Source organism: Cannabis sativa, chromosome 1 (assembly GCF_029168945.1).
Source record: "Cannabis sativa cultivar Pink pepper isolate KNU-18-1 chromosome 1, ASM2916894v1, whole genome shotgun sequence".
Classification (NCBI taxonomy): Eukaryota; Viridiplantae; Streptophyta; class Magnoliopsida; order Rosales; family Cannabaceae; genus Cannabis; species Cannabis sativa.
In genome coordinates, this window is record NC_083601.1 from 44305984 (window position 1) to 44326203 (window position 20220).

The window sequence follows — 20220 nt, forward strand, 5'->3', positions numbered from 1 at the left end:
AGAAAACCTTTTCATTTTCTTTTTAGGAGAATAAATATAAGTATTATTAAGCTTTTAACCTTTATCAGGTCGGAAACTCTCAAGTACGGTTCTAAAGAAAGGAATAACATGACCAATCTCCCTTCTTCTATGTGTGGTAGTGTATTTTGCTGTAGAAACACATCTTAGAATTAAATGGAGCAAAATCCAATTTCAAGAGAATAGATTTCAAATAATTCTATTCAACATGATTATAAATGTTGCTCATATCTAACTTTAGGACCATCTAACCTTCTTTACTTTCTCTTTTCTGTTTTAAATAATTTAACACATCAAAAGAGACCATTACATTATCTGAAATGAGACAACTTGGGATAGAATGTAATTTGAGTGTCAACTATAAAAGAATTCCAATTTACCATAACCTTAGTAATAATTTAAAAGAAAAGGTTAATTGCAAAATATTTTAAAATTAATTTTATAAGTTAATATGTCTCTTATCTAAAATAATATTATAACTTCCTATCAAAATAAATAAAAATTAGGTAAATATTATTTTAGACCCTGTGTTTTGTAAAAGTTACTGATTAGACTCTCTGTTTTGTTAAATGACAAAATAGATCCTATATTTTTTAAAATGGTAAAAATAAGACCCTGAGCTTAATTTTTGACATTTTTTTTAATATAACCAACTTGAAGAGAATTCTTAACACGAACATATACAGAAAATATAAATAATTTTGTCATAACACCTTTAGATCATATTATTATTAAATTTTATTTTGACAAAAAATCAGTTCAGTGTCATATTTGTGTTATTTTTGAAAAATATAAGGTCCATTTTATTTAACAAAAAAATAATCCAATTAATAATTTTTATAAAATACAAATCTAAAATAATATTTACCCATAAAAATAACACTAACTTTTTGTCATCCAACTAAACTAACTTTTTGTCATCCAACTAAAATAATTTTTCAATACGATTTACTTGGCTACTTTTTTTTCCTCTCAAAATACTTCGACTTAGTTCCACTCTGGCGTAAATACAATTTTTAATGTCTTTTGGTACAAATTAGTTACTTATTTGGTGTGAAATTAATATTTCCTTACCAAAAAAAATTGTAATAAATGATTTCAGTATAGATACATCAAAATAAATAGAAAAAACTTTTATTTACACCCTTACTTAAAAAAAAGAACAAAAAGAAACTTATATCTTACATACAAATCAAAAATTTACTAACAATAACAAAGAAATTTCTTCCAACTAAACTAACTACATTATTTCTGAGTAAATAGAATTTGAAATTTCTCATGTGTTAAATTATGGTGTAAACCGCAAAGGGAAAATTTAACTTTAGAATTGCACACAATTAATCAGCAATAATTCAATGTTAAAATTAGAATTGATCATATACCTTACTAACATACCCCAAAATAAAGTCCATAAAATTTTTACATATATTAGGCATACCAAAATGTAGTTGTTTATTAATACATTTTGATATAAGCTATAGTGTTGAGCTAAATTACAAAATCTATTATATAAATCACATGATAGTTTGTAGTGTTTTCTTTGATTGGAGTCCTCTTAAAAATGTAAGTAAGGATAAGTTTATGCTAATATAGTTTGTAGTTGTTTGTAGTTTGTACCATAAATTATGTGTGAATATTTAGGTGATGTTTAATAATATTTTTAATTTTTAATTTTTTTTAAAAGAATATAAATATGTTCTATAATTAATTTTATTTGTAAATTAAAAAATAAAAAATAAAATTATGTTCTGTGAATTTTATTTTTATATTTATTTTTACTTTTTAATTTATTTAAGTTGGGTCTAGATCAGGGCCTAAGTTTATTTAATTATTTATAGAATTAATATCTTTGCACATTTTTTTTTTGCACAATTATGTGAAAAAGTCCCATATAGAAAACTTTTTCATTTTCCTTTTTTAGAAGAAATATAAGTATTGCTAGGCTTATAACTTTTTTTATTTTCTGATTTTTTCTAATAAAAAGAGTAAGTTACTAATACATTATATAAATTCAATGAATAATGATAGCCGTTAACTAATCATACTTTTATTAATCAACGATTCAAAATACTCCTGTGTTTGTATAACGGTACGGTAGTAAGTAATTTGACCTGTTATTTTTTTTAATATATATATATTTATTTGTTTTTTTTTAATAAATTGTAATAGCTTAAGAAAGAAGAGAGAAGGGAGAAAGTGTTAGGACAATACGGCTGTCCATCCATAGAAGCTGAAAGAAGACAATTCCGATCATCTGCTTTGTCAGTAGTGTCTGTAATCTTTTATTTTCTCACACTTTCATGTTAGCCAAACAGAAAAATAAAAGACTTTCTTTTATTTTATTTTTGCTGTAAAATTAATTTAATTTTTGTTTTTTGTTTTTGATGATTTCTTTTGATGATAGCTTCAATTCTGATGAGTCCGCGGCCACCGTACGCTTGATTTTCCACAACGGGCGGCTGGGGCCTATCTTAAATGTCTATCGTTGAGGGCCCTCCTACTCTTGCCGCCGCCGATCATAATCACCACCACCCCAACCACAATCACAACCGTGTATCGTCGAAACGGAAGTTGGACGAATATGGTGGGCCCAACTTCGAAGACGACGATGATCACGAAGGGGAAGGAGACGTCGTTTTCTCGGACCTAGTTTCTGTAAGAATGAGAAGAGATGAGCGTAACGCCTTCCATTCCTCGGGGGACTGTGGAGCCGGTGGCGGTGGCGGTGGTGGCGGTCCATCCTCTGAGCAACTCGATTCGAGGGTTTCTGATGCCCAATCGGCTTCCTCATCTTCCTATGGTCTTAGCTCAACTCGCTTTGGGTTGACTCGCTCCCCTTCTAGGTTGCAATTCTTCATCAGGATGATCTCCGAGGGCAAGAATTTGGTAATAACTGCCGATGCCGACGATACTGTGAAATCGCTACACGATCGGATTCTGTCTATCACTGGGATTCCTCTGAGCGACCAGAGACTCATTTACAGAGGGAAGCTGCTTCAGTGGGAGCAGTCACTGGCTGAGTGTTCGATTCAAAACGACGCCGGATTGCAACTCGTGGGTCGCATGCGCAGCACGGTTCATCCCCACGCTTGGCAACTGATTGACGACATGATTTCGATGGTTTGTCGGCTCTGTAGAGGGGAAATGATTCCTTCAGCACTGAAAGACATCAAGAACTGTATGAACGAGTACTTCAACATGACTGGCAAGGAAGGCCAACGCGACGCCGGTGAACACCTCAAGATATTCATGTCTTCTTCGGCACCTGCGGCTTTGGTTATGCTCTATGCTTCGTCCATAAAGGGTAATAAAGAGTATGGTGACAATTCCATTAAGCTTTTCTTAACTTTGATTCGTACTTCATTGGCAAAAGCATTGCATAATCAATGTGCACCTATATTGTTAGAGTTTTGTAAGTTGCTTAGGAGAGTTGGACAAGAGGACCCTTTGTATGTCGCTTGCAGAAGTGCTTTAGGGTCCTTGTTGGAGAATTTTGTTACTTCAAATACTGGGTCTGTATGCGCGGACAATGTTGGTGAATTGATTGGGGTACAAGATCTTTTCCCTTTTGTCAGTGAGCTGGCTGACAGATTGTGGGTAGATTTGTGTTCAAATATGGAGTTGCCAAACTCTGGACCGATGGTAAGTGATGCTCGTGATTTTAGCGCGTTCTTGCTCCCCCTGCGTACTGTGATAGGCCAGAAAGTCAATTTCAATGGTAAAATTTGTGAAGGGGATTTTAAACATCCGTTGTATGGACAAGAGATTAAGTATCTAAGGGATATGTTTAACAAGTTGCTAAGTGGGATGGACGAGTGTCTTTTCGGAATGGAAGAGCATTTAGCTGAGACTGATGGTGATGCAAGTCTTACTAGATGGTCTCAGTGTCTTTCCATTTTGAAGGATCTATATAGCATTTCTGAATTATATGATGGTGCTGAAGAAGAATTTTGGATAGTGTTGATGCAAAGAAAGTATTCACTTCGTGCGCTAATCATCAAATATGCAAAGCGAACTGATGATCATCAGTGGATTCTTAGTCACAAGGATGTGCTTGATTTTGAATCAAGAAGGCATTTGGCTATGATGATGTTCCCCGAGGTAAAAGAAGATTACGAGGAACTGCATGAGATGCTCATTGACAGATCTCAACTGTTGGCAGAATCTTTCGAGTATATATTAAAGACTGAACCTCAGTCATTACATGGAGGTCTGTTCATGGAATTCAAAAATGAGGAAGCCACAGGTCCAGGTGTACTGAGGGAGTGGTTCTTTTTAGTATGCCAAGCTATATTTAATCCAGAAAATGCACTATTTGTAGCTTGCCCCAATGATTGTAGAAGGTTTTATCCTAATCCTGGTGAGCTTCATATGCCTTTCAAGGGATTATTGCTCCCAAAAACTTTCAGCTCTTCCTTTTAATATATTTATTTCTCTATGTATGCTATGTTAAACAATAATATCTTGTTTGCAAAGGGATGACTAAATCTTAGATGTCATTATTACATTCAATCTGTTAGAGGCAGATGCCATTTGGGTGTGTGTCTCTGACAGTAGAGAAGAGACTGGTGAGAGGAGCATTTTTGTGTTTAAAGTTCACGTTAAATGATAATCAGAATGCTTTTGATTCCTAGTTCTTTGGTTGGTTTGCTGAAATATTTTAGCACATTTCATTTTTGACTGTAAGAGATTAAAGTACTGTGGAAGTCTTGATAAGTTCTCCTCTTGCCATGATAGCTAGTGCCATAATAAGGATGGTGAAAAAATTATAAGATAATGACTCATGCCTTGTCAGTAAATATATTGGTCCTGCTGTATGAATGCTGTGTAAGAAAATTAGAACAACCTATTTGCAGGAAAGTGAACTTCAATTATATTTCAGGGACATTTGTGTTGCCATCTTGTTTTCGTTCTTCATGGATAATGGTATATTAGTATATTAGAATTCACTGTCCTCGGTTTTTTCAATTTAAGCTCCTTTTTGGACAAAGATGAGGGGGAGGGAATGTTAGGTTATCATATCATTTGAAGTTCTCTTGTGTTACATGAGTGATGCTTCCGTTTCAATGTTCTGTGACTAGAAGTAGTATTTCTATTTCATTTGATTTTCATCCAATTTCTTTTTGCAGCTTCAAAAGTTGATCCATTGCACCCTGAATATTTTCAATTTGCCGGTCGGGTGATCGCATTGGCTTTGATGCATAAAGTGCAAGTAGGCATAGTATTTGACAGTGTTTTTTTTCAGCAATTAGCTGGAAATTCCCAAATCACTCTGGAAGACATACGTGAAGCCGATCCATGCTTGTATAATAGCTGTAAACAGATACTTGAGATGGATGCAGAGTTTATTGATTCAGATGCCTTAGGGTTAACTTTTGCTAGAGAAGTTGAGGAGTTAGGATCCAGGAGAGTGGAGGAGCTCTGTGATGATGGAAAAAGTATTATTGTTAACAGCCAAAATAGGGAGGAGTATGTTAACCTTCTCATTGAGCATCAATTTGTCAAATCCATCTCTCATCCAGTGTCACGCTTCAAGAAAGGCTTTGCTGATATGCTTTGTAATACAGAACATCAGGAGTTCTTTTTTCAAAGTTTAGAGCTTGAAGATCTTGATTTGATGCTACATGGAAGTGAAAATGCTATTAGTGTTGAAGATTGGAAAGCTCACACAGAGTATAACGGTTACAAAGAGAATGATCCTCAGATAATCTGGTTCTGGAAGGTATGTATAGCTTCGATATCTTAGTTTCTCAATTATAAATTTGATGTCTTCTTTCAGTTCCTCTATCTTGCTGCTATAACTGAATATGTTGCCTTATTTGAAATCTTCCCTTCGAAGTTCTCTATGGTTTTATCCTTTTCCGTTGCTCTGTAATGCAATGGAGGTGAGTTGTTGAAAGTGAAACTTTCTTACAAGCATATTAGTTGTATATTTGTCATGCTAAACTTTACATCTACAATTCTTGAGATATATGTGGTATCCCCTTACTTCTTTTTTTCCATTTATTTAGACAATACAAATTGGAATCATGATTATCTGTTAGACATTTGTTTTGCCATTTTACATGAAAAATCTGTAGGAGATGTGATTCTAGGTAAGGTCAATCCTTAGAATTTTCTGAAATATGCCATTACGTACTGTCTTTCCCTGTTCGATTCTACATGTTTTCTTCACTTTCTATTTATTTGCTTTGTCTGAAAGATGTGTATGAAAAAGTGTAATGTTGAATGTGCAAGTTCATTTTGTAACAAAGGACAAAATCTTTTCACATTATGTTAAATGTTTATTGGAAGTTTGATTGTTTGTCAATGGAAAAACATAGAAAGAAAAACTTTAGTAAAATTGATCATGGCCTATCCATGTAGAGCTATACTGTGTCGTTGACAAATTTATAGATGAATGAAAACTAGCTTGAAGATCAAATTTGATCAGAAAATTCAAAATTCTTGTTGGAATTCTGTCGAGGATGTTTGCTTTTCTTATTGTGTTTCAGTTTTGCTTATTTTGTTTTGATTTTGTTATTTTAAGTTGCCTTTATTCTTGCATGCATATGAAACTCATCTCATAAGCTCGCCTTTGGCACTGATTTGGATGTTATGATATGCAGATTAGATTTTACTACTGAAATCTACTAGTTAGTTGGGGCTATTTAGTATAATTTTTCTACTTTTTTTTATTGATTTTAACTTTTCGGCCTTATAGGTCAAATTTCAAGAAAGTAAAAGATAAAATACTAGTAATATTAAGTAATATTCTTTACTAATTTCAGATAGGTCTGCAGGCTATAGCCAAATAAGAAATTGCACTACACTAAGTAATTATACAACTTTAAAACTGAAATCATAATATTATACTTCAAAAAGAGAGTGAGAGGGAGAGAGAGAGAATGAGATCAAAAGGCTAAAGAGTAGAATTCCAAGTAGGTTTCCATCAAAAACTGAACGTCCCACCAGTGCAGTATTTTTAATAAAAGAAAATAGAAACTGTACAAAGAGAATCTGGAAAAGGAAGCCTCTTTAAAACAATGAACTAAACTTCTAAGGGAAAACCTTAAAAGGGAAAATAGCACAACAATTTAACAAACTATCCAACACTAGGAAGAAAAAACATCCGAACCATAAAACTTTTAGAAACAAAAAAGACAGAAAATTTGGATAGAAGACATCAGGAAAAGTCATCCATACTTCTCACCGTTAAAATTAAATTATAACAATAAAACCCTTCAGGTTCTCATTCTCAAGAGAAATTGGTTTGGAAATTCTTTGCAAATGTTATAAAGTCACATGCACAGAACCAAACAACCAAATTTTGAGCAAAAATGCTTTAGGTGAATTCTAAAGAATATACCGAACTACATGAAGGAAGGGAAGTTGTTAATGATTGAACTTCAATTTTTCACAGGCCACAGCAAAAACCTAAATAGTAAATTTATACCACAGTATTATACTATTATTACTGAAATGATAGACACGAAGAAAGCTAGGGGTGGATGCTACACAGAGTGACAGGATTAGGAGGGAGGCTAATGCAACCATGAGTGTCACTGAGAATTGAGTGAGGCTGGCATACCAACTTAGGTCGAGTGAGGTTGTACTAGTGGTAAAACTTACTACAGTTGAATGATAGCAAATTTGCTATGCTTCATTCTTTCAGGATTAGAATTTTCTTTTCTGTAATAAAATTGAAACAAACATTGACATAGTATTAATATAGTTTGCTCCTTAATAATGAACATAATAGCAACTAGAGAGATTAATTTTTGTGTGGCTAAACTAATAATTGAAAAGTGCAGATTGTTGAGGAAATGTCAGCAGAACAAAGGAAGGTTCTTCTCTTCTTTTGGACGTCTATGAAGTATCTTCCAGTTGAGGGTTTTCGTGGTTTATCTTCTCGGCTTTACATTTACAGGTCCTCAGAGCCTCATGTGCGCCTGCCTTCATCTCATACATGTTTTTACCGGTTGTGCTTCCCCCCATATCCTTCTATGGCTATGCTGCAGGAGCGTCTTCGCATCATCACCCAAGAACATTTTGGGAGTAGCTTTGGTACATGGTAATAATAATAGGTATCTATCCTGCATTTAAAGTTAAAAAGAAAAATTGTGATTGCACATAAAAGAATTGAACTCAGCTTGTACAGATTGTAGGATTAGTATCATTATCTTATCAGTAGTCTGTGTAAGAAATATGCTCTAGTCCTCAAGTTCTCTATATTCAGGGAGGTCTTGTCATTGCTCCTTTTTTGTCTGTATTATTTATAAAGGTATAATAGTGTAGTATATATAATATCATATATAATATAATCTATATAAAAAAAAAATAAAGTAGGGAAGGAAAGAAGGAAAGTTTCTTCTCTGCTTTAATAGACCTCCCTTGTAAGTTGTAATATTTCTTGGGTTTTTATGTCTTGTAAGTTGTAAGTACACATATCGTGCAATGACAGGCCATTTCTTCAGACCAACTATATTTGTTATTCTGTTCTTAATCAACTACATTCACGCACATATGGCAGGAATTGAGACATTGTTCCTGAATATTTGAGAAAATGTGAAAAAGAAGGGCAGGCCTAATTCTTCATCATAATTCAAAAATCATTTGAAGATATACATATTTCCTTAGTATGGCCTTATAGTCAATATTGATTATTCTTTCCTGAATTGGTGATGGAGGCGGGAATGAATGGTGTTCACTTGTCTGTTGGATTAGAGAATAGGGTAATGGACATGATTGCAACTGTTTATTTATTCAACAAGAATTTGGACTCATGAGATCAGGAGATTCTCATTCCTATTGCTCCTTTAATTATAAATAAAATTTTGAAATATAATATTAATGATCATGACTAAGAAGATCAGGGAAATAATAATTTTAAATATAGAAATTTAATTATACATTTTTTTTGTTTTTAAAATAAAAATGTATTTGGTTACTTTAATTTTGTACCAAAAGAGAAAAAATAAGGTGGTGAGAAAAAATTATGAAGATATTGATAGAGGTATAAAAGAAATTATAATTAAACGAAAATTGTTGAAATAAATTTTAGAAGTAACTAAATTTTGTTGTTAAATTTTAAAAGATTAAAAATGAAAAATGTTTAAATTTTTCTGAAAAAAATAATTAAATTTAAATGTACTATAAAATTGTTGTTAAAAGATAAAAACTGAGAAATGTTTAAATTTAAACGTACACTAAAATTGTAAATTTAAGATGAAAGTTAAAAATGGAGGAAAAGCTGCTCCAATGCTACTCTAATTGCTTTACATACAAATTAAACTTTTTACCTTAATAATTTGGTATCATAGATAGTGGAAGGTATGTTTAAATTAAAGATAGTGGAAGGTAAAACTAAAATAATTGATTTGTGCCGTTTATTAGGGAAGTGATGTCCAAACTAGCAAATAGTAAATTGTATAGCAGAAAAAAACTAATGTGACAAAAATAAAGAAATAGTATCCATTTATTCAAAACCAAAGAAAATCACACCATATCAAACTCATGACTACTCTTTCTGAAACAAAGATCCATACTCATCACCCAACCTATATAGACCTCACACACTCCTTCAGAGGTTTCATAATAGAGCATGCATTTTCCTAATTCATGATAAGGGGTTTCTAATTCGTACACCACTGTCACCAATCCATTACTCTCTTTTTTTTAAGCATATATTTACTCATCCGATAAAAGTGCTCCTAATAATAAATAAATAACTGCAGCTTCCAAACTCTAAACCCCATATCCAATGCCATCATATAGTAAACTAGTAATAAATAAAAGAAGAGAAAAATATGACCACCCAAGACTTTTGACACATATATAAATATATCTATTTATCTATGCATCTTCCTTCTCAACTGGAACTTCAGTGGACTCCTCCACTGGGGTCTCAACCACAGCAGGGGTAGCTTCCTCTTCCACGGCTGCTACAGGGGTGGCGGCGGCGGCGGCTTCTGGCTCGGCTTCTTTGGCTTCTTCCTCAACGGCTTCTTCTTGTGCCTCCTCTGTGGACTTGGGTTCCTCCTCTGCTGGCTTGGGTTCTTCCTTTACAGGCTCTGCCTCTTTGGTCTCAACAACTACCTCTTTCTCATCAGCTGGAGCTTGGTCAAGGGTCTCTGTGGCTTCTTCTTCCTTCTTCTCTTCTTCTTCTACTTCTGGCTCTGGTACTACTACTACTTCAGTGGTCTCAGCTGCCACGGCTGGTGATGATTCCTCTACCTTTGTCTCCTCAACCTTGATTGGCTCATTCTCTAAAAGTGTTGTTGCTGCAGCTGGTGAAACCTGTGTGCATCAATATAATAACATTTTTAGTTGATTATGATTTATGAACATCTCATGATTTTAGTTTTAGACCTGTTAATCAGATCATATAAATTAAAAAAGAAAGAAAAAGTTGAAAAGGAACTGAATATACACATGTACAGATTCGTGATGATCGTGATCGCGATCAAGTTGATGATATAATAATTAATTGAATATGAGTTTTTCATCAAAAGCTTAATTAATAACATTTTGTGACTGAGATCAGTGACCATTTAAGATTTCTCTAGAAGCAAAGCAAATGTTTGGTACTAAATAAGAACTCAAATTAAAATAAACAAACAAAGATATTGATCAAGTTTCAATAAAATGAATTGAATCAACACTTCTACACTACTATAGTATATTATATATGAACAAAAGAAAGAATATCATTATCAACTACTTGATCAGAAGTTTTGATATGAATCATTATCAAGAGGTAATTACCTCAACAGTGGCCATTTCTGAAATAAAGGGTAATGAAAATTGAAGAGAGAAAAAAGTGAAAAAATATGAGAAGTATAGAGTGAGTATGTGGAGAAATATTAATGCTGATTAGCTAAGGTGGTGAAGAAAGGAGTAATATGAGAGCTATATATAGAGACGTTAAGTGCCTAAAAGTAAAAAAAAAAAAAAGAGAGAGAGAATAGTTGAATGAAGGCTTTGAAAGAGGAGTGGGGAAATGAACATGACTTGAAGAATCTTTTTTCCAAATTGACACCTCATGTCACTGACACATATTAAAGGACACAAACACAAACACAACACTAATTTGTCTAGTTGTAAATTGTTTTTGCTCCTTAATTATTTTTAAGAATCAGAATTATTTTCATCAATTATTATAGATTAGAATCGTATTGTAAATTTCATTTGATATAGAAATTAATAGAATCAATGAGAAAAGCCATATTATGTTATGGTAATGGTAATGGTGGAGGCCATTTTTCGTATAAGCATCATCATATCTTTCTTTTGAGTTGGGTGTTTGTGCAGTTAATACCTAGCTACATCAAAATCAAACACATATACATAATACATGTGCATCACTAACTATCGTGCTCTCATGTTACTCCATTCATTTCTTTTTACAAAAATTAATTTAAAGTTCTTATTTTTTTTTTAACCAACTAGCTCATTATATATAGAGCTCAGTCAATTATAAACAATCTAATTATGTATTTTCGTACAAACTTCAATTTCACGGGGAGTTTGTAATTTTATTTTGTAAAAATTTAAAATTCATATCGAATTTTTATGCATTATTTTGGTCATTTTAAATTAATTTTTACGTTACGATAGAACAATAATGATGGTATGGCATGGGAAATGCAGGGAATCTGCAGTTTAATGTGATATATATGACAAAAAAACAAAACTAAAAACACAATTAAATAATAATATTAGTACAAAATAAACACACAAAAAATAAAAACAGAGTAACCGATAAAATGAATTACTGATACGTTAATTTTCGTGTAAAGTTTTAAAAAATAACTAAGCAAATGGTGTACGTTTTTTTTCTTACCTTTTTTTTTCAATTTTAAACTATTGTGGTCAAAATGTGTAGCTTTACCCAAAGTTTTTATATATCTTTTGGGGTAAGTTTATAGTAAAAGTATGAGTGAGAACAACAAAAATTATACTAATTTTGTATTATTTATTTAGTGTATAAAAGAAATTTTGTAAAAAAATATTTTAGTAGACTTTTTATTTATTTTAAGATTAAAAGATTTTTAGTTTAATTTTTTTTTAATTATATATTGTAGTTATTTAAGATCAATTTATAAATTTTTAAATAATAATAAATAGTTTATAGTATAAAAAAAAATTATTTATCATCCTCTAAGAAAAAAAATTATTTTTAGTATGATAAACTACTGAAATTTTGAATGGCTAAATAAATAAAAGGTAATATCTCTTTTAGGAGTGCCCAATTTTGTCTATTTTTTTTTTTTTTTTTTTTGAATTTGTTTTTGAAAGTGAGCTTTACCCAAAGTTGGTTTTAAGGTTGCATTAATTCACTGAGATCACTTTTTATTTCTTAGTGCAAATGATGTTAATAAAGACATAAACCAAACTAAAGCCAAGTATGGGTCGAAGGCGGTGCATGAAGTGGGACCATGCACCACTAACTGCGATCATTACCGTCAAATTCATCAGCCTATCTATGGTCTCCAGTCCACGTAGATAAATATATAATAAAAAGGATGGCGTGAAAAACTTTTGGTGACCCTTTGATTAAGCCAATCCAATGAAGCCCCCTCAACTGAACCCTTTAAGAAACCGCCCTTAATCTCCCTTGGGCCCACTTGTTGATGCTTTCTAGGTTGGATTATCGTGGCACTGGCCCCACTTGCAGCCGTCCGATGTGTGCCATGCTGGACCACACTCATCACTCTCATCTTCCTTCACACCTCCATAATCACTAATACTAATCGCCTTCTACACACAATACACACCAAAATACTACATTTATTATTAATGTCTAAATATATTTGTTGAGGAGTATTTCTATTGATCACCACTATTCAGTATTTTTTATAAGCAACCTCTTGTGTTAACGATATATTTTAATTTTTCTTTTAAGTTATATGAGATTTTATATCTATTAATTGTAATATGATATTGAGGAGTATATATTAAGCACTAATAATATTTTTTAACAATTTTTATTTAGAATAATATTATTGAGTAGAAATAATGCTCAACACTTTTTATAGATAGCGTCCCACAATTAGTTAATAATATTCTTTAAAATTTATTTTTTAAGTTGTAGGTTTCCTTTTAATAAAATAAAATTAACACTCTCGCAACTAAAATAACTTTACCAGTAAAAAAAACTTGATATGTACTAAACTACCCATTACGTGTTTATGGAATCATATATGCAATTAGTATTCTAAGTTCGTAAGTCTCATGTTAGTCCAGCCTATATTTATTCGTGTTTTTTGAAAAATAAGTCGTGTCATATCGTGCCACAGAAAAATACAAGTCATGCCATGTCGTACTAACATTTTTAAAGAATAAGTCCGGTACGGCCCGTAGGTCTGATATTTTCATGCCATGTTACGATTTGTGTCATGCTTTGCTCATGTCGACCCATATTTCTTAAACAGGTCAACCTGTTTTTATATTTGAGCTTTAATTCGTATTTTACTTTTTTATATTATTTTTTACAATTACTATAACATATGTATATTTTATAGCTTTAGTTATATTTATATAACTTTTTAACAATATTTTATAGATAATCATATAAAAAAATTATTAGTATCATTACAACTTGAATATTTAATTATAAATACTTAAATTTCTATATCATACCCTATACATAAATTAATTTACAATCTTAATTTTTCATGTTTTAGGAGTTTTAATGATATAATTATAATATTTAGTATTATATTTAGATTTTATTATTATTTTAACTTATATAAATATTGATGAAAATTCACATCCTATTATTATTATTTATTAACTATAAGGTTTGTTCTTATGTCGTATTGTATTTTTCGGATTTACTGTGTGTCGTACTTTTCGGGTTAGTTTATTTGTGCTTACGTGTCATGTCTTTAACTTCTTGTGTGGTGTTGTACTTAAGGATATATTTTTCGTATCATGTTATACCAATTTGTAATATAGTGTCATACCTAAATCCTATTTATTTGTGCTTTCCAAATTCATGCTGTTTCGATTCGTGTCAAAAAAATCAAACCATCACTATAAATGGCTTATTAGTCATTTTAGGATAATTAATTAAGGATCCAAAGGATGAGATATTAATTATTCCCATTGGTCATTGGCATTTTATTCCTTTTTAGTTTATTTCGGTGAGACATTGGCCATTGGCTCTAACAAATATTAGTACGGTTTACATTTAAATCTCTCGACATTATGTTATGATATGCTATTTTAAACTCCTGCCTAGATTTGCGTGTCATCCCATCCGTTTCATAATCATAATTTTGATATGATTTTCTTTTCCAAGTTGTGCTGTAAAATATTCTTACATATGATTTTGGGTATACAAGTTTATTAAAAGGTTATGTACACCCTCTCTCTTATATAGAAGAGTGAATTTTCTATTACAGTATATATTTTAATTAATTACTATATATATATTTATAATAAAATTTAATATTTATAGACATAATATTAATTTTAGTATAATGGTTAAGTTAAATTGCATATATATATATAATAGAGGTCAAGGCTTAAAATCTCACCAATAGTACTTTTTTTTTTCCTTTTTAAGTTTATTTTTGCCCGTGTCTTAAAAAAAAAATCACACCACCTCACTTTAAATCATGAATCGGCCACTACCTGAAAACACATGTCAAAGTATTTTTTAAATTTTTTTTTATATCGGTATTCATTATTGTTACAATATCATTAATTTCTATAATTTTTTTAAAGTTAAATGTAAATAGTACTTTATGGTGCCGAAAAGATATTTGAATTTTTTTGAACACGTGGTAAACTTGAATATCAAAAATTCTAATTTTGATACTATAAACTATTCAGTTAGTTTTAAAAATTTATAGAGATAATATTATAACTATAATGAATATTGCTATGAAAAAAATATTTCGGTTTGGCGTAAAAATTAACTAAAATATTGTAATTAGCATTCCTCTTTCACTTATGTTAGTGAAAAAAGATTCTTTTAACATGCACTAGTGAAAGTGAAACTAACTTAATATGGGTGCAACTTTTAACTAGGTAGAGAACTTTTTTACTCTCATAACTACTTAAATACTAGTTTATCCTATTCTAGGGTGTAGATCGACACTAGGAAGCCAAACTGGTGTGCACATGTATTACATTTTTACCATATTCATACACACATATATTACAAATATATAAATCTCTGTAAAGCTAAAAAGCATTATTAGGGACGGTGGAGAATGTCCCACCTAGCAAGAAGAGCAACGATTGCAACCATTGACTAGCAATATGAAGTTTTGTAGAATAGAAGTATGACATGACATGTGTAAAAATACTTTTAGTAAAAGACAACATACAACATACATATATATACTGTAATTACATTGGCTTGTATGGTTGTTTAATGTTAACATACAGTACACACCAATATTGGGGAGTGGGGGTGGCTTTTGTTTAGCTTTGGCCTCTACTCCTTGACATGTATGTAAGGGAGTTTGGCTTTGGGGTCCATCAGCTGAATCATAATTTAAGAGTTGCTGAGGTGGATTTCACCTTATTGTCCAACATTTAAGGGTGGAAACTATGCCACAGAATTGTATCCAATTGTAATTTACTTCTCTGTTTGTACAAACTGAGATAGCTATACACTAAAGTTATGGTCAGGTGTTGCTCTATTTTAACATGTCATTTTCACAGTTGTCACCTTTGATAGCTACGCGAGAAGACAAGTATTATACTCCTTAATGTTATGTAATGATACATGTCAAAATAATAATGAGAGTTATTCTCGATCTCACAAGTCACAATTCTCAAAACTTTAGTGGATTGATAATAATGAAAATTATTACAATTCATCGTAATTTTGGCACATACTGTATGTTCCCTTACCGTTAGTTTTTTTAATTAGGCTTTAAGAAACCTTGATGACTCACTTAATAAACAATGGTTTATCATTATTATTGAACAATTAAAAATTAACACGCCTCTAGCTAAATAATTCATTGGTTTGTTTAATCTTTGACCATATACAAACATGTCAACTTAAATATTTTGGGATTGATGGAATGTCATATTAAAAATATCTCCAGATTATATTTAAGTATTGTTTGGTATATTAGTAATTTGAGTATACTGGAACCTTTTTAATATATTATATAATGTGATCTGTTGAAGGTAAGGTAGCCAGGTAGGTCGCTTACTAGCTTTTAGCACGTCAATTTTTAATTTTTAAGTTTGGATATGCAATAAATAATGAATGAGAGCTAGCTTTTCAAGATATATAACATTCTCAGATATTTAATATTCGCCAAGTGTTATTTCATAATAACCCTTTAACTGTGGTCCAGTGCCCTTTTTAAAAAAAATTAAATAAATTAATAATTATTATGATGCTTTAGTTACCAAGTCCAGTTCATTAAACATAAGGTCGACTCGTAATCATACTTTTTTTATCTTTCTTTATTAATTTGTTTTATGAATGGGGATGGGGACAGAATGGAAGGGACCTTTACTTCTTTCCCCATCTTTTTTCCTTGTTTGGCTAGGCGTTACTTTCTTCTTTTCTTTTTCTTTTACAAATAACTGCTCATCTATAGTACAATTATTTTTATATGTTAAAAGAGCTACTGTTTATGAACGTTGGTACAAGCAACAAAGAAAAGCTATTGTTTATGAGGTGGGCCTTTGATCGACAGAGACATTGTCATTCGAAGGATCCCATAAACAAGAAGCCTGCTTGAATCCTTTAAAGTAGCCAGCCTCTATTGAATCTTCAAAAGTGCATAACATTATCATATTCCTCTGCTCTACCAATAATAATTAAACACACACACACACACACAGATTTCAGGTTATTTTACTCTGAATGCATTCTTATAATTATGGCACTGGTTTAGCCGGCACAAAAGTCAAAATGGGGTTAGCAGTGTAACTTGTACATTCAAATGAAATGTTTCTTCCTTAAATTCATAATCAAAAAAATTCATAATGTGTACCCTACTCTGCAACAATTACTGGTCCACAAAAAAGGATTGAGAATAACGGTTACTCAAAGGTGTAGTATACTCCATGACATCTCCCCTTTCTTTTCGGAGCCCAGGATGCTCAAAACGAGACAACATCTAAAGTAATTGAACTGAGTTAAAAAAATGTTCATAATCACTAGAATCAGCTATTCCAAATTCTTTTGAATAATTAGAATAAACTTATGAGCAAAAAGACTACAGTAATGTATTTGAAGTGTTCCTAATAGCAAAGATACAAGCAATTGAACAAAAAGATTAAGTAAGCCTGTTCACATGACCATCAAACTGTTCACTAGGTTGATATCTCCTTTTCTTTTCTTTTTCTTAAAAGGGACTAGTTTGATATTTCAGTGGACTAGTTTTCTCAATACTGCTTCAGCACGCTGCTCAAACTTGGGCATGGCCCAATCATGCTGCATTATGTCAAGGTTGTCCTTCTCAGCACCTAAATTCTGAAGTGAAGAAAAAAAAAACAAATTGAACACTCATATGTTAGTAATCTTGCCGTGTTTGACGGAACTAATAGTTTTGTTTTGCTAAACATGAAGTAGTAATTCAGTCTCTTTGCAACTTTTTGATGGTAGGGCTAATCTGTGAGAAAGATAGGAGTTAAATGATTCCATTTCTTTCTTAAATTGCCTATAGCTTATGAAAACCACAGAGGACCAAAATAATCTTGAAACATGAATACTTAAGAAACAGTCGTGTACATAGCTGCTAAGTACTAGTTCATTAAAAAGGAAAAAAGGTCAAAGACATCCTTAATAGTGAACATAGTTAAACCTAAACCATTTATGTTTGTACCTTTGATGGATCAAAGCCAAATCCTCCCATCTGCATCATACGCTGTGTGTCATCCATGGCTAGAACAAAAAATGGCAAAGATTAGTATATCAAGTTTATAGTTTCATCACATTTTTTTGTTTCTGATTTTTGAAAGGATAGCCAGCATGCATAAGCAAGTTCGCAAAAAGTATCAACATATAGGAACCTTTAGACACTAACCATTTTCTTCTCCCAAAATGAGACTAAATAAACCTCTTAATCCAAATAGATTGAGGAAGTACCTGATAAAGAATTTTGAAGAATTAGGAATGATCAACAATACTAAAACTCTGAAGACAGAAATAATGTAGAAAAAAGAACAGAGTACTTCAGTAACTATAACACGTGAAAGATTAAAAGTACCATGAGCGGCTACTGACATAGCTGACATCAACAGTGCTCAAATCAATCCCATTCTGTAACATGGACCTAAACCTCTGAGTCAGGGGAAATGGTATTTTGGCTGTCAAATTAAACAAAAATATTTCAGCTAAAGATAAAGCAACAAATAAATAACTTGAATCTAGCTAACAAGCAAGAATATAGAAAGAAATATTGCAGAATCAAAGAACTATTTGAAATAAAACATCAATGATCAGAATAACCAGAATAGTAGTATGAAAAAATGAACCAACAAGGCGATAACCAATCAAAGCGGCTTAAAATCACATTAGCAGATGATAGTGTAATACAAATATAAATGAAGAAGATAATCGCATGAAAAAGAAAAAGCAAGGAATAGGTTCTGACCTGCTACAAATCCAGAGAAGAAGAAATTGACCCAAGCAAAAGTAAGAGTCTGATCAAGAAGCAAGATATCTCAATATTAACACGGGCAACAAGGCAATTAAAGTGAAATAAGACGAGAAATTTTCAATACCTGAGGAATAATCATTGAAAGGTTTTTCTTCATCATGTCCATTGCCATATTAGGGTCAGAAAACATTTGCGCTTGTGGGTTCTGACCCTGTCCTTTCGGAACATGTAACAACCCATTTTCCTGTGATCCCCAACATATTAAACTTCAATATTTAAATTTGCAAAACATTGAGGGTTGTAACATATGAAATAGCATGCCAAAGCAAGACTATCTAGTTTCATTCAACTCATCCTAATCTACCAAAAATAAAAAGGATATTTTCATTAACAACAAATGTCAATGTTTAAGTCACCCTTCTAGAACAACACAAACTCAATTCATGAATTGCGATCGATCCAATTCTATCTTAGTAAAAGTCAACCAGAAAAGATCAAGCAACTCAACCCTAATTATACATAGTTTAGTTTAATGGTACTCAGTCTCAAAAATAATAGTTTCTTAATCAGCAATTACATCGTGAATAACAAAATACATCGCACCCCCCAGACAAACCACATAGGTAGAATAAAAAAACTAACAGAGCGTTAAACATACTAACCTCATTACTGAAGTAAAACCTACGAGCGCGAAACGATTTGGCAGGAATGAAATTAGCACCAGCACGCAAATTCCGTGCCCTAACGACGACTTGCCTGAAATTCATCCCCAAAAAATGAATAAAAAAGTAAGAAGGGAAATCGCATATATGATTAAGTAGATTAGAAGTTAGCGAACCCTTCTTTGACGATTTTTGGATCGGGGACTTGGAAGGAACGCATGAGCTTAGAAACAAAGTAGCGGAGGACTCCGATAAGAACCATGACAACCGAAAGCGGGATCAACACCCAATTTCTGATCGGCGTATCTAGTACAAGGTCTTCCGCCATGGCCGCCGTAGAAGAAAAAATTCAGTGAGGTTGAGGAGGGCTCGCTTAACAGTCGTTTGTTTTTTCGGATCTCTATATGTGCCCTCTGCTCTGCTACGTCGTTTGTCGTTTTCTTTTTATTCCTCTCACAACTACGAAGTAAATCTACAAGGGTGTTATCGTCTTTCCCCCCAAAAAAAATCATGGGAAATTTTATTTACACCCCAAAATCTTCTAAAGGCACCCCATTTTAATAATTTTAATTTAGTATAAAATTTATATTTTTAGTTATAATAAATTTTTTCAACTTTTTTCTTCCAATTCATAAACTTAAAAAATATACCTATCAAATAAAATTAATTATATTTTAAATATTATGACAAAAAAAATTAAAATAAAATTTTTATGAAATTTTCTTAGTAAAAAATAAAAAAAATATATACATGAGTTAGAAAATATTATGAAAATAAAATCAAAATAAGTATGAAAATTAAGATAAAATAATGTGAGAAAAAAAATTAAAAAAATATCAAGAGTAACTTTTAAAAATTATTTAAATTTATATTTTTTTTAATAATGGGGTGTATTTATAATTTGGTGGGGTGCAAATAAAAGTCCCCAAAATCATTTTCTTGCTTTTTCCTTATATTTTTGGATCACA

At 31.6% G+C, this 20220-nt stretch overlaps 3 protein-coding genes across 6 annotated transcripts; 1 reads left to right on the plus strand and 2 right to left on the minus strand.

Annotated features, from left to right (window-relative positions):
• The first annotated feature begins 2144 nt into the window (after positions 1-2144).
• On the plus strand, positions 2145-10211 carry LOC115707352 (E3 ubiquitin-protein ligase UPL5). Of its 4 annotated transcripts, none has more exons than XM_030635283.2 (4): positions 2145-2279; positions 2423-4378; positions 5148-5740; positions 7812-10211. In XM_030635283.2, the coding sequence occupies exons 2-4, from the start codon at positions 2494-2496 to the stop codon at positions 8073-8075; spliced, it is 2742 nt and encodes a 913-aa protein (XP_030491143.1). In that variant the 5' UTR covers positions 2145-2279; positions 2423-2493; the 3' UTR covers positions 8076-10211. The 4 variants fall into 4 exon arrangements, with proteins under 4 accessions (XP_030491143.1, XP_030491142.1, XP_030491144.1 ...); XM_030635282.2 differs by having other exon boundaries at positions 2148-2292; XM_030635284.2 differs by having other exon boundaries at positions 2179-2288.
• Positions 9458-11023, minus strand: LOC115707354 (induced stolen tip protein TUB8). The gene is made up of 2 exons (XM_030635285.2): positions 10765-11023; positions 9458-10296 (listed from the first exon to the last, which is right to left on the minus strand). Exons 1-2 carry the CDS (start codon positions 10777-10779, stop codon positions 9853-9855), a joined length of 459 nt encoding a protein of 152 aa, XP_030491145.1. The 5' UTR covers positions 10780-11023; the 3' UTR covers positions 9458-9852.
• A 6133-nt stretch (positions 11024-17156) lies between these two features.
• On the minus strand, positions 17157-19749 carry LOC115707355 (uncharacterized). Its single transcript, XM_030635286.2, has 8 exons — positions 19429-19749; positions 19253-19346; positions 18715-18834; positions 18585-18633; positions 18198-18297; positions 18015-18076; positions 17814-17872; positions 17157-17461 (listed from the first exon to the last, which is right to left on the minus strand). The coding sequence occupies exons 1-8, from the start codon at positions 19578-19580 to the stop codon at positions 17357-17359; spliced, it is 741 nt and encodes a 246-aa protein (XP_030491146.1). The 5' UTR covers positions 19581-19749; the 3' UTR covers positions 17157-17356.
• Positions 19750-20220: the final 471 nt, after the last annotated feature.